The 15,354-nt window shown below is 46.4% G+C and overlaps 1 protein-coding gene across 1 annotated transcript in view; it reads left to right on the top strand.

Annotated features, from left to right (window-relative positions):
- Nucleotides 1–15,354, top strand: part of cep112 (centrosomal protein 112) — a 194,617-nt gene that overhangs the window by 18,673 nt on the left and 160,590 nt on the right. Inside the window, exons 6-8 of the mRNA XM_045720003.2 lie at nt 310–390; nt 4,772–4,819; nt 4,930–5,004. Coding sequence (XP_045575959.2) covers nt 310–390; nt 4,772–4,819; nt 4,930–5,004 — 204 coding nt within the window. The remainder of the gene's footprint in view (nt 1–309; nt 391–4,771; nt 4,820–4,929; nt 5,005–15,354) is intronic.

Genomic DNA, 15,354 nt, shown 5'->3' with positions numbered 1-15,354 from the left:
AGGGAGGCAAAGAGGAGAGGGGCGGGGGAGAAGAGGAGAGTAAGGAAGGAGAATGGAGGAGAGGAGGGTAGGGGGGAGGAGAGGGAGGAAGGAGAATGGAGGAGAGTAAGGAAGGAGAATGGAGGAGAGGAGGGTGGGGGGAGGAGGAGATGGAGGAAAGGAGAGAGGAGAGTAAGGAAGGGGAGAGGAGGGGAGGAGAGTATAGTAAAGAAGGGTTGCAGAAGCAGTTGGGTGGGGCTGGCTGATAAGAATACAGTATGTGCACTTGTTGTCCTACATTCAGTATCACCTATTCTCTTTGGTCCCTAGGTGGATGGCCACAGGAAGCCAGTGGTGCCGTCTCCTGACGACAGTGACCTGGAGGCTCGCCTCAACAGCTGGAACCTGGGGGTATGTCTGCCAGGGCCATGTTCAGTAGCCAAACGTTGTTGAACGTGGCAGATAGAAATGCCACGAATAGAGCCGACATGATTCCATATTCTAGTCCGATAAGCATGCATAACATACACTATATATCAGTGGAGGCTGCTGAGGGGAGGACGGCTCATAATAATGGCTGGAACTTTGCAAGTTAAATGGTATCAATGTATTTGAGACCATTCCACTTATTCCTCTCCAGCCATGACCACGAGCCCGTCCTCCCCCAAAAAAGGTGCCACCAACCTCCTGTGCTATATATACAAAAGTATGTGGACACCCCTTCAAATGAGTGGATACGGCTATTTCAGCCACACCCATTGCTAATGGTGTATAAAATCGAGCACACCGCCATGCAATCTCCATAGACAAACATGGCAGTAGAATGGCCTCACCGAAGAGCTCAGTGACTTTCAATGTGGCACCGTCATAGGATGCCACCTTTCCAACTAGTCATTTCATCACATTTCTTCCCTGCTAGAGCTGCCCTGGTTGACTGTAAGTGCTGTTATTGTGAAGTGGAAACGTCTAGGAGCAACACTGTCCTCGGTTGCAACACTCACTACCGAGTTCCAAACTGCTTCTGGAAGCAACGTCAGCACCCTAACAGTTCGTCGGTAGCTTCATGAAATGGGTTTCCATGGCCGAGCAGCTGCACACAAGCCTAAGATTAATGCCAAGCGTCGGCTGGTGTGGTGTAAAGCTCGCTGCTATTGGACTCTGGAGCATGGAAACACGTTCTCTGGAGTGATGAATCACGCTTCACCATCTGGCAGTCCGACTGACAAATCTGGGTTTGGCGGATACCAGGAGAACGCCACCTGCCCGAATGCATAGTGCAACTGTAAAGTTTGGTGGAGGAGGAATAATGGTCTGGGGCTGTTTTTCATGATTCGGGCTCGGCCCTTTAGTTCCAGTAAAGGGAAATCTTAACGCTACAGCATACAATGACATTCTAGACTATTTTGTGCTTCCGACCTTGTGGCAACCATTTGGGGAAGGCCCTTTCCTGTTTCAGCATCACAATGCCCCCGTGCACAAAGCAAGGTCCATACAGAAATGGTTTGTCGAGATAGGTGGAGAAGAACTTGACTGGCCTGCACAGAGCCCTGACCTCAACCCCATTGAACACCTTTGGGATGAATTGGAACGTTGACTGCGAGCCAGGTCTAATCGCCCAACATCAGTGCCCGACCTCACTAATGCTCTTGTGGCTGAGTGGAAGCAAGTCCCCGCAGCAATGTTCCAACATCTAGTGGAAAGCCTTCCCAGAAGAGTGGAGGCCATTATAGCAGCAAAGGGGGGACCAACTCCATATTAATGCCCATGATTTTGGAATGAGATGTTCGACGAGCAGGTGTCGACATACTTTAGGTTATGTGCTGTATTTCTGTCTGAATGTTCCAAAACGTTGTGTCCTGCTAAAAATCGTCCCTAATTTATTCCATGTCTGTAAACATCGTAAGTACAGTATATAGGCCTCTCACACCAGGATTTGCATTACAATTCCTGCTTGTTTGAAGCAGAGGGGCGAGCCCTAGACGCCTGAGAAACATATTGCAGGCACAGCCAGTTTCCATGCTGGTTATATGAAATATACCACCATTGGATGAGAGAGTACCCCATGCCCAGTAGACTACACGTTGCCTGTCACACTGACACACAACTACTGACTAGCACCTACACAGCTGCAGTGTCTGTCAGACCACAGGGATACAGTCAGAGAGCAGTGAGATGAGGGCTAGAGCAGGAGGAGGAGGAAGGAGGAGAAGGAGACAGTCTTTAGATGTGTTCCTGTCTTATCTCCTGTGTCTGGAGAGTCACTGGACCTGGGAGAGATGAGCAGTACACTGATGTTGTCTTTATTCTCTTATTTATTCTTTCTCTCCCTCTCTCTCCCTCTCTCTCCCCATCCACCTGTACGGGTCTCTCTCTTTTTTGATAAAGTTGATGATTCTCTCTCCTCTCTCTCTCCCTTTATCAGACGGGGACGTGAAGCCCTGCTCTGCTCTGGGTTGTGGTAGTGATAATGATAAGAGGCAGTGTGCTTGGCAACGCTCCCCTAGCCTCCACTACCACCAGCATCATCTATAATAGATCTACAGGTGGTTGTGCTCTCTGCACTGTGGAACATGGACAGAGAGTTAAGCTGTGTGGCTGTGCTCTCTGCACTGTGGAACATGGACAGAGTTAAGCTGTGTGGCTGTGCTCTCTGCACTGTGGAACATGGACAGAGTTAAGCTGTGTGGCTGTGCTCTCTGCACTGTGGAACATGGACAGAGTTAAGCTGTGTGGCTGTGCTCTCTGCACTGTGGAACATGGACAGAGTTAAGCTGTGTGGCTGTGCTCTCTGCACTGTGGAACATGGACAGAGTTAAGAGTGGGATGTTTGGTTGCAGTGGCTGAAACTACCAGCTGTCTGCAGCATTCTCTGCTGCCTCAATGTAGTTCTGTCTTGCCTGGTCATGCTTTGTCTCAATTTTTCTGGTATCCTCTTTGAAATGTCTGTACCCCAGAGCCACCTAGCCAGGTCTCTCCCTCTCACCTTTAGGAGAGAACAGATAAACCGCAGTCTTTCTCCTCATAGTCCTGTCTTTGGTCGATTGTCCCTGTCTGCCTCACAGACCTGTTGCCCAACGTTGGGTCAACGTTAGGAAGTGATGCATCACAACGTGTGTTTGTTTGGCTTGAGCGGTAGGTCCTTGATGTGGAGTGGCTCTCCTTTCTTCTCCTCTCTCCTCTCTTCTCTCCTCTGTCTGCGGCCGCCTCATCCATCAGTCCTTGTCAGGGCGAATGCCACAGACAGGATACAGTACCAGTGCTGGGCAGACATCACAAGCAAACACACACTTTAGTTTAGTCTAGCACCAGTTTATGTTTCACCACCAATGTCTGGCCTGGCCCTGCCCTGCAAGCCTTGGCATGTGGGCCTCCCATGGTCAGAGTTGGATGTGGGCCGCTCAGCTCCACAGAGAGGGAGGTAAGTGTGGGCCGTCTTTCAATATTCAAAAATGTTGTTAAGACTTTATAATAACTTTTATTTATAAGCCTGATTTGCTGAACTGGGTGTCAGAGGTTCAACAAAAGTGCTCAGAGGGCAGAGGTTTGTCCAGCCACTGCCTGTTTAGTATTGAATGATTGGTCGTTCTGGAGTATACTGGATGTCCACTGTCTTACTGACATGTCATTTAGTTCAGACCAGTTTGGTCTCCAGCTCTGGGCCGTCAAGCAGGCCTCAGTCCCCCATTCATTTAGGATTACTAAATGAGCTCACCAACTTGAACCTTCACACCATAGAGAAAACACGCGCACACACACTCTCACTCACACACACACTCACACACACTATACTCCCGTCCTTCGCCCCTCCCTGGCCCTTTGAGGCTTAGCTGTAGAACTCTTTCCTCTCTCTTTCTGTCATTTCTTGTCAACTACAAAGTCAGATGATCTCTGTTTCAGAAGGCTGTGATCCCGCCTGCTCCCTTGCAGCTGTCTTCCACACTGTGTGAAGCTGCCTGGGAAGTTCATAGAGAAATAAGGTCACTCACAACAAGAGGAAAGGTGAAGAAGGAGAATGAAATTGGATGAAACCGGCAACTCTGTCGACTCACTACAGTACAGTTTCTCGTCCCGGCTTAATCCCCTAACAGAGTTGAACCATTGATGGTTTTACTCCATAGCTGTGTCAGTCAGTCCACTTGTGTCTTAACACACTCTAAGGTGGGCCGACGTCAGAGTTGTTGTTCCTGTTAGCCGTCTCTTCAGTCTTGAGGCTCATTGTGTTTTTTCTTCCCTGTGTAATCAAAGGGGACAGAGCGGGCGTGTTTGGTGAGGGAGTATGTATACACATCTGTCTCCCTGGGTCGATAGACGCGTCATGGATAGCTTACGGAGTAACGGGGTTGACAAAAGGGCTGACTGGCAGAAAGAGGAGCCAAGCGGAAATGGGCTTAGCTGAGCTGAACACACACAATGCCTTGAAGTGGCCCGAGGTATTCCCTTTCTGTAAACAGTCGGAGCTGAGGGAAGAAACTAACTGTGTGTTAAGTGCTGGCCTTTGAAGTTTGAAGTCCTGTATTGTTTAAGACAAACCGAGGGCGGAGGTCGGGGAGGGACGTGTGTGTGTGTGTGTGTGTGTGTGTGTGTGTGTGTGTGTGTGTGTGTGTGTGTGTGTGTGTGTGGTGTGTGTGTGTGTGTGTGTGTGTGTGTGTGTGTGTGTGTGTGTGTGTGTGTGTGTGTGTGTGTGTGTGTGTGTGTGTGTGTGTGTGTTTGTGGTGGAGCCTTGTCTTGAGAAAAAGGAGCAGATGCAAAATAAGTAAAGGGCTTGTTTTCTGTTTCTTTTCTTCTCTTGCAGATTGAGAACCCCAGGTATTTGAGAGAGAACCCTATCCCCTTGTCTCCGGTAAGTGTAAGGGAGGGTTCCCATGTGTGTTGAGGGCAGATATGTGTTACCTTTTACTCACTCTCTCCCTCCATCTCTTTCTTACCCACTCTTTTATTTTCATACTGTAGATATTCCTCAAATCCAGCCTGAAGAATAGCACTGTGACTGATGAGCAGACCCCAGTTGCAAGACAGGAGAAAGAGGTGGGCACTAGAACACCCACCTAACCATAGACAACCATCTAATAACCATCAACCATTCCAGAAAGCAATACCTGTTGAGTACCTCAATCAATACTGAGGTAGAGTACCTTATGATAAGCTGTAGACAACACTCTTTACCAAGAGAGTGTCCATCTATATTTTCCATAGTAGTCTATTTACCACCACAAACCGATGCTGGCACTAAGACCGCACTCAACAAGCTGTATAAGGCCATAAGCAAACAAGAGAATGTTCACCCACTCCTAGTGGCCAGGGACTCTAATGCAGGAATGCTTAAATCCATTTTCCCTAATTTCTACCAGCATGTCACATGTGCAACCAGAGGGGGGAAAAAACTCTAGACCACCTTCACTCCACACACAGAGACGTGTACAAAACTCTCCCTCGTCCTCCATTTGGCAAATCTGACCATAATTCTATCCTCCTGTGTACAAGCAAAAACTCAAGCATAGGAAGTACTCGTGCAATACGGAACTGGTCAGATGACGCGGATGCTAAGATACAGGACTGTTTTAAGAGCACAGACTGGAATATGTTCCGGGATTCAGCCGAAGGCATTGAGGAGTGTACCATATCAGTCACCGGCTTCATCAATAAGTGCGTCGACGACGTTGTCCTCACTGTGACCATAAGTACATATCCCAACCAGAGGCCATGGATTACAGGCAACAGCCGCACTGAGCTAAAGGCTAAAGCTGACACTTTCAAGGAGTGGGACACTAATCCGGAGGCTTATAAGAAATCCTTCTATGCCCTCTGATGAACCATCAAACAAGCAAAGCATCAATACAGGACTAAGATCCTACTACAATCCTGCTACTACTCTGACGCTTGTCGGATGTGGCAGGGCTTGCCAAACTATTACGGATTACAAAGAGAAACCCAGTCATGAGCTGCTCAGTGACACAAACCTACCAGACGAGCTAAATGCCTTCCATGCTCGCTTCGAGGCAAGAAATACTGAACCATGCACAAGAGCACCAGCTGTTCCAAACAACTGTGTGATCACGCTCTCCGTAGCCGATGTGAGTAAGACCTTTTAAACAGGTCAACAGTCACAAGACCACAGGGCTAAACGGATTACCAGGATGTGTACTCAGAGCATGCGCTGACCAACTGGCAACTGTCTTCACTGACATTTTTAACTTGTCCCTGACCGAGTCTGTAATACCTACACGTTTCAAGCTGACCACCATAGTCCCTGTGCCCAATAACACTAAGGTAACCTTCCTAAATGACTGCCGCCCCGTACCACTCACGTCTGTAGCCATGAAGTGCTTTGAAAGGCTGGTCATGGCTCACATCAACACCATAATCCCAGAAACCCTAGACCCACTCCAATTTGCATACCACCCCAACAGTTCCACAGATGACGCAATCTCTATTGCACTTCACACTGCCCTTTCCCACCTGGACAAAAGGAACACCTACGTAAGAATTCTGTCGGTGACTACAGCTCAGAGTTCAACACCATAGTGCCCTCAATGCTCATCACTAAGCTAAGGACCCTGGGACTAAACACCTCCCTCTGCAACTGGATCCTGGACTTCCTGACGGGCCGCCTCCAGGTGGTAAGGGTAGGCAATAACACATCTGCTATGCTGATCCTCAACATGGGGCCCCTCAACTCCTGTACTCCTTCAACCACGACTGCATGGCCATGCACGATTCCAACACTATTAAGTTTGCCGACGACGCAATTGTGGTAGGCCAGATAACCGACAAGGATGAGACAGCCTATAGGGAGGAGGTCAGAGACCTGGCAGTGTTGCAAGACAAAGTAGCTGATCCTGGACTACGGGAAAAGGAGACGCTAGCATGCCCCCATTCACATCGACAGGACTGTAGTGGAGCTGGTTGAGAGCTTCCAAGTTTTTTGCAGGCACTAAGTCCTATCATTAACAAACTATCATGGTTCAAACACATCAAGACAGTTTTTAAGCAGTCACGACAACGCCTATTCCCCCTCAGGAGACTGAAAAGATTTGGCATGGGTCTTCAGATCCTCAAAGAATTCTATGTCTACACCATTGAGAGCATCCTGACTGGTTTCATCACCGCTTGGTATGAAAACTGCTCGGCATCTGACTGCAAGGCGCAACAGAGGGTAGCGTGTACGGTCCAGTACATCACTGGGGCCAGGAAAGCGGTACCGGCGCACCAAGTCTTGGTCCAAAAGGCTCCTTAACTGCTTCTACCCGCAAGTCATAAGACTGCAAAACAGTTACGCAAATGGCTACCCAGACTATTTGCTTGACCTCTTTTTACGCTGCTGCTACTCGCTGTTTATTATCTATTCATAGTCACTTTACCCCTACCTACTGTACATGTACAGTGCATTCGGAAAGTATTCAGACCCCTTGACTTTTTCCCCAAAAATGACTTTACAGCCATATTCTAAATTGAATTACATTTTTAAAACATCATCAATCCACACACAATACGCCATAGTGACAAAGCAAAACCAGGTTTTTAGAAATTGTTGCACATTTATTTAAAAAAAAAAAACGATACCTTTATTTACATAAGAATTCAGACCCTTTGCTATGACTTGGTATTGAGCTCATGTGCATTCTGTTTCCATTGATCATCCTTATAATATTTCTACAACTTTATTGGAGTCCACCTGTGGTAAATTCTATTAATTAGACAAAGGCACACACCTGTTTATATACGGTCCCACAGTTGACAGTGCATGTCAGAGCAAAATCCAAGCCAGAACAGCGCAAATTGGCTCTAACCAGAATAGAAAGAGGAGGGGGAGGCCCCGGTGCACAACTGAGCAAGAGGACAAGTACATTAGTGTCTAGTTTGAGAAACAGACGCCTCTCAAGTCCTCAATTGGCATCTTCATTAAATAGTACCCGCAAAACACCAGTCTCGACATCAACAGTGAAGAGGCGACTCCGGGTGCTGGCCTTCTAGGCGTTATCCATAGTGATGGAGGTAGGCCTGGTCAATCTCCTATTCCATGTCAACGGGACAGTAGCGTGAGAATTTGTGAATCTAAACTCTAAGGAGTAAAAGAGTTCAAGATCATAACATTAACCCAAAACTGTGAACCACAAGTTAAGTCCCATTCAAAGCAAATTTCACGTAGTGCCACACTGTTGTCACTCTGGTAAAGAGATTAATCTCCTTATGCATGAAAATTGTGTTCTAGGCCGCGCTTTGTGTTGCGTTTGTTGTTACTAAAGGGACGATTCCGAATGCCCCTTTAAGAGAGAAAAAAAACCTGACCAGTGGTGACAATTTTTCCTTATGTGGATTTAATCTGAAAATCCCATTCTGAAAGGACGCTTTGAAGTCCCCCACCCGCCTTTACTCACACTGTTAAATATAAAACTGAGCATGACTTGACTCTAATCGCCATGGCTTTTTATGTCCCCCTGGAGAAATGCTGTACTCAATTAGATCAACTTCAGTGAGCTGGCCAAGAAGGGAGAGGGACAGAGAGGGTGAGAGGGAGGAATAGAGAGAGAGAGGGAACGTGGGAGAGAGAGAGAGAGTGGTTCAATGGGCACCACCAACAATGCTCATCAGCCCTCCTAATGTGGTTATTCATTCTGACTGGAGGAGAGGAGACGAATGTGGTTATATTCATTCTGACTGGAGGAGAGGAGACTAATGTGATATTCATTCTGACTGGAGGAGAGGAGACTAATGTGGTTATATTTATTCTGACTGGAGAAGAGGAGACTAATGTGGTTATATTCATTCTGACTGGAGAAGAGGAGACTAATGTGGTTATTCATTCTGACTGGAGGAGAGGAGACGAATGTGGTTATATTCATTCTGACTGGAGGAGAGGAGACTAATGTGGTTATATTTATTCTGACTGGAGAAGAGGAGACTAATGTGGTTATATTCATTCTGACTGGAGAAGAGGAGACTAATGTGGTTATATTCATTCTGACTGGAGGAGAGGAGACTAATGTGGTTATATTCATTCTGACTGGAGGAGAGGAGACTAATGTGGTGATATTCATTCTGACTAGAGGAGAGGAGACTAATGTGGTTATATTCATTCTGACTAGAGGAGAGACTAATGTAGTTATATTCATTCTGACTGGAGGAGAGACTAATGTGGTTATATTCATTCTGACTGCAGAAGAGGAGACTAATGTGGTTATATTCATTCTGACTGGAGGAGAGGTGACTAATGTGGTTATATTCATTCTGACTGGAGGAGAGGAGACTAATGTGGTTATATTCATTCTGACTGGAGGAGAGGAGACTTTTTGTGTTATTACATTTTCAGCCCAGTCAGGCACCAAGTGTCACAGTCATCCTCACTGCTGTTTGTTGAGAATCAAGAGGTGAAAGAAAGCAGGGCCTTCGAGCCTGAAAATGGGAACTAATGCTTGGAATATTATTCTGTGCGTGTGCTGTATTAGTGTTTGTGTGTGTTTATGGTAGTGTGTGTGTCTGTGTGTAGGAGGTTGATAGCAGTCAGCTGTCCGTCCCAGACTGTGTGTTGATGAGCCAGGGAGGAGAGCTGGCCAGCCCTCTCAGTAGTTTTATAGAGGCCAGATCACTACCCAGCGTGGCGATATGGGGTCTAGTTAAAAGGCGCTTGACTTTCAAGAGAGGAAATGGTGTTGAACTGGGATTTTACTGTCTGGGCTGGGAATGTGTGCGTGTATCGGTGTATGTGTGTGTGTGTGGTGTGTGTGTGTGGGGCGAGGTGAAAAATTGTTTCCTGCACCTCTTACCTCCAACCCCACAAAGGGAACAGAAACTCCTGCCAACAGACCTGACTGGCTTTTGTAGATGGGCTTATCTGGTTTCACAGTGGTTGTTTTATGGTCTTTTTTTCAGTCAGACCGTCTGTTTTCTTACCGCTGGTTGCCTCGGATGGATTCTGTATGTTTTAACCTTGGGCATGGAGTCTACTACAGCAACAGGTTTATATCACAGGTCTGACAACTAACAGGGTCGTATTCATTAGAGAACACAGTAGCAAAATGTTTTGCATGAAAAATGAAAACTTGCATTTCTTATTGGGCAAGTTCAGGTAGTCCCTCCCGGTTTCAGGCAGTTTTTTTTCTCCATTTGGTGCATAATGAATATGACTCAGGTCTAACCCCCAGGCATTTGTTCATGGAGCAACTGCCCCTGAAATATACATACATACATACAGTTGAAGTCGGAAGTTTACATACACCTTAGCCAAATGCATTTAAACTATGTTTTTCACAATTCCTGACATTTAATCATTAATTATTGTCCATTTCGAGGACCTATTTGCGACCAAGCTTTAACTTCCTGACTGATGTCTTGAGATGTTGCTTCAATATATCCACATAATTTTCCTTCCTCATGATGCCATCTATTGTGAAGTGCACCTGTCCCTCCTGCAGCAAAGCACCACCACAACATGATACTGCCACCGCCGTGCTTCACGGTTGGGATGGTGTTCTTCGGCTTGCAAGCCGCCACCTTTTTCCTCCAAACATAACGATGGTCATTATGGCCAAACAGTTCTATTTTTGTTTCATCAGACCAGAGGACATTTCTCCAAAAAGTACAATCTTTGTCCCCATGTGCAGTTGCAAACCGTAGTCTGGCTTTTTTATGGCGGTTTTGGAGCAGTGGCTTCTTCCTTGCTGAGCGGCCGTTCAGGTTATGTCGGTATAGGACTCGTTTTACTGTGGATATAGATACTTTTGTGCCTGTTTCCTCCAGCATTTTCACAAGGTCCTTTGCTGCTGTTCTGGGATTGATTTGCACTTTTCGCACCAAAGTACATTAATCTCTAGGAGACAGAACGCGTCTCTGTCCTGAGCGGTATGACGGCTGCGTGGTCCCATGTTGTTTATACTTGCGTGCTATTGTTTGTACAGATGTACCTTCAGACGTTTGGAAATTGCTCCTGAGGATGAACCAGACTTGTGGAGGTCTACAATTTATTTTATGAGGTCTTGGCTGATTTCTTTTGATTTTCCCATGATGTCAAGCAAAGAGGCACTGAGTTTGAAGGTAGGCCTTGAAATACATCCACAGGTACACCTCCAATTGACTCAAAGGATGTCGATTAGCCTATCAGAAGCTTCTAAAGCCATGACATTTTCTGGAATTTTCCAAGCTGTTTAAAGGCACGGTCAACTTAGTGTATGTAAACTTCTGACCCACTGGAATTGTGATGCAGTGAATTATAAGTGAAATAATCTGTCTGTAAACAGATTGTTGGAAAAATTACTTGTCATGCGCAAAGTAATGTCCTAACCGACTTGACAAAACTATAGTTTGTTAACAAGAAATTTGTGGAGTGGTTGAAAAACGAGTTTTAATGACTCCAAGCTAAGTGTATGTAAACTTCCGACTTCAACTGTGTATATATATCGCAAATTGGTCTTCCAAATGGCAAATGACCCCAAGCGTACTTCCAAAGTTGTGGCAAAATGGCTTAAGGACAACAAAGTCAAGGTATTGGAGTGGCCATCACAAAGCCCTGACCTCAATCCTATAGAAAATATGTGGACAGAACTGAAAAAGCGTGTGCGAGCAAGGAGGCCTACAAACCTGAGTTACACCAGCTCTGTCAGGAGGAATGGGCCAAAATTCACCCAACTTATTGTGGAAGGCTACCCGACCCGTTTGACCCAAGTTAAACAATTTAATGGCAATGCTACCAAATACTAATTGAGTGTGTGTAAACTTCTGATCCACTGGGAATGTGATGAAAGAAATAAAAGCTTAAGTAAATTATTCTCTCTACTGTTATTCGGACAATTCACGTTCTTAAAATAAAGTGGTGATCCTAACTGACCTAAGACAGGGAATTTTTACTAGGATTAAATGTCAGGAATTGTGAAAACTGAGTTTAAATGTATTTGGCTAAGGTGTATGTAAACCTCTGACTTTAACTGTGCACAATTATTAGGCAAGTGAGTATTCTGATCTTACCATTATTTTAATGCACATTTTCCAACTCCAAAACACAAACTCAGCAAAAAAGAAACGTCCTCTCACTGTCAACTGCGTTTATTTTCAGCAAAATTAACATGTGTATATATTTGTATGAACATAACAATATTCAACAACTGAGACATAAACTGAACAAGTTCCACAGACATGTGACTAACAGAAATGGAATAATGTGTCCCTGAACGAAGGGGGGGTCAAAATCAAAAGTAACAGTCAGTATCTGGTGTTGCCACCAGCTGCATTAAGTACTGCAGTGCATCTCCTCGTCATGGACTGCACCAGATTTTCCAGTTCTTGCTGTGAGATGTTACCCCACTCTTCCACCAAAGCACCTTTAAGTTCCCAGACATTTCTGGGGGGAATGGCTCTAGCCCTCACCCGCCAATCCGACTGGTCCAAGGCTTGCTAAATGGGATTGAGATCTGGGCTCTTCGCTGGCCATGGCAGAACACTGACATTCCTGTCTTTCAGGAAATCACACACAGAAGGAGCAGTATGGCTGGTGGTATTGTCATGCCAGGATGAGCCTGCAAGAAGGGTACCACATGAAGGGAGCAGGATGTCTTCCCTGTAACGCACAGTTTTGATTGCCTGCAATGACACCAAGCTCAGTCTGATGATGCTGTGCACACCGCCCCAGACCATGACGGACCCTCCACCTCCAAATCGATCCAGCTCCAGAGTACAGGCCTCGGTGTAACGCTCATTCCTTAAACGATAAACGTGAATCCGACCATCACCCCCGGTGAGACAAAACCGCGACTCGTCAGTGAAGAGCACTTTTGCCAGTCCTGTCTGGTCCAGCAACGGTGGGTTTGTGCCCATAGGTGACGTTGTTGCCGGTGATGTCTGGCGAGGACCTGCCTTACAACAGGCTTACAAGCCCTCAGTCCAACCTCTCTCAGCCTATTGCGGACAGACTGAGCACTGTTAGCTTAAGAGGCCCACTGGACAAATTCTTTGGCCACTATACCTATTCTGCCAATTGGCCTGGTTTACCACACTGAGCCCTGCTGATCCGTCTGCCGATGTAATAGCACGAGGGGGACACAACAGACTTTCTTCCGTCGCGACTTTCCTCTAAGGCCCTTCTGTTAGCTTGCTAGCCCCGGCCTGCAAGCTGCCTGAAGCCACTCACTGGACTCCTATGATCACTCGGCTACGCATGCCTCTCGCTAACGTCAATATGCCTTGTCCATTGCTGTTTTGGTTAGTATTTATTGCCTTATTTCACTGTAGAGGCTCTGCTCAATACGCCTTATTTAACACTTTAGTTTTAGTTCCATCTACCACACATGAGGTGACATCACCTGGTTTAAATGATATTTCTAGGAACAATATCTCTTTCATCGTCACTCTATGCACAGGTTTACCCTCACTGTATACACATCCTACCATACCTTTGTCTGTACATTATGCCTTGAATCTATTCTACCGTGCTCCTTTTACTCTCTGTTCTGAACGTACTAGACGCTATCTTACTCCTCCTCTGGTGATGTGGAGGTTAATCCAGGCCCTGCAGTGCCTAGCTCCACTCCCATTCCTCAGGCGTTATCATTTGCTGACTTCTGTAACCGTAAAAGCATTGGTTTCATGCATGTTAACATTAGAAGCCTCCTCCCTAAGTTTGTTTTATTCACTGCTCTAGCACACTCTGCCAACCCGGATGTCCTAGCCGTGTCTGAATCCAAGCTCAGGAAGACAACCAAAAACCCAGAAATGTACATCCCCAACTACAACATTTTCTGACAAGATAGAACTGCCAAAGGGGGCGGTGTTGCAATCTACTGCAGAGATGACCTGCAGAGTTCTGTCATACTATCCAGGTCTGTACCCAAACAATTCGAGCTTCTACTTTTAATCCACCTTTCCAGAAACAAGTCTCTCACCATTGCCTCTTGCTATAGACCACCCTTTGCCCCCCATCTATCTTCAGAGCTAGTGCTGCTAGTTGACCTAAACTGGGACATGCTTAACACCCCGGCCATCCTACAAGCTAAGCTTGATGCCCTCAATCTCTCACATATTATCAATGAACCCACCAGGTACAACCCCAAATCCGTAAACACGGGCACCCTCATAGATATCATCCTAACCAACCTGCCCTCCAAATACACCTCTGCTGTTTTCAACCAAGATATCAGCGATCACTGCCTCATTGCCTGCATCCGTAACGGGTCTGCGGTGAAACAACCACCCCTCATCACTATCAAACGCTCCCTAAAACACTTCAGCGAGCAGGCCTTTCTAATCGACTTGGCCCGGGTATCCTGGGAGGATATTGACCTCATCCCGTCAGCAGAGGATGCCTGGTCATTCTTTAAAAGTGCCTTCCTCACCATCTTAAATAAGCATACCCCTTTCAAATTTAGGAAAGCTAAGGCTAGCTTTTTCAAGCAGAAATTTGCATCCTGTAACACAAGCTCAAAAAAGTTCTGCGACACTGTAAAGTCCATGGAGAATAAGAGCACTTCCTCCCAGCTGCCCACTGCGCTGAGGCTAGGTAGCCACGGATAAATCCACTATAATTGATCATTTCAATAAGCATTTTTCTATGGCTGGCCATGCTTTCCACCTGGCTACCTCTACCCCGGTCAACAGCCCTGCAGTCCCCACAGCAACTCGCCCAACCATCCCCCATTTCTCCTTCGCCCAAATCCAGATAGCTGATGTTCTTAAAGAACTGCAAAATCTGGACCCCTACAAATCAGCCGGGCTAGACAATCTGGAACCTCTCTTTTTAAAATGATCTGCTGAAATTGTTGCAACCCCTATTACTAGCCTGTTCAACCTCTTTCGTATCGTCTGAGATTCCCAAAGATTGGAAAGCTGCCGCGGTCATCCCCCTCTTCAAAGGGGGAGACACTCTTGACCCAAATTGCTACAGACCTATATCTATCCTACCCTGCCTTTCTAAGGTCTTCGAAAGCCAAGTCAACAAACCGATCACCGACCATTTCGAATCCCACCGTACCTTCTCCGCTATGCAGTCTGGTTTCCGAGCTGGTCATGGGTGCACCTCACCCACGCTTAAGGTCCTAAACGATATCATAAGCACCATCGATAAGAGACATTACTGTGCAGCTGTATTCATCGACCTGGCCAAGGCTTTCGACTCTGTCAATCACCACATTCTTATTGGCAGACTCAACAGCCTTGGTTTCTCAAATGACTGCCTCGCCTGGTTCACCAACTACTTCTCTGATAGAGTTCAGTGTGTCAAATCGGAGGGCCTGTTGCCACAGGGTTCAATTCTCGGACGGACTCTCTTCACTGTATACATCAATGATGTCGCTCTCGCTGCTGGTGATTCTCTGATCCACCTCTACGCAGACGACACCATTCTGTATACATCTGGCCCTTCTTTGGACACTGTGTTAACTAACCTCCAGACGAGCT

The sequence above is a fragment of the Salmo salar genome, chromosome 06, assembly GCF_965601325.2.
Source record: "Salmo salar chromosome 06, fSalSal1, whole genome shotgun sequence".
Taxonomy (NCBI): domain Eukaryota; kingdom Metazoa; phylum Chordata; class Actinopteri; order Salmoniformes; family Salmonidae; genus Salmo; species Salmo salar.
This window is presented reverse-complemented; position numbering and strand designations above follow the sequence as displayed.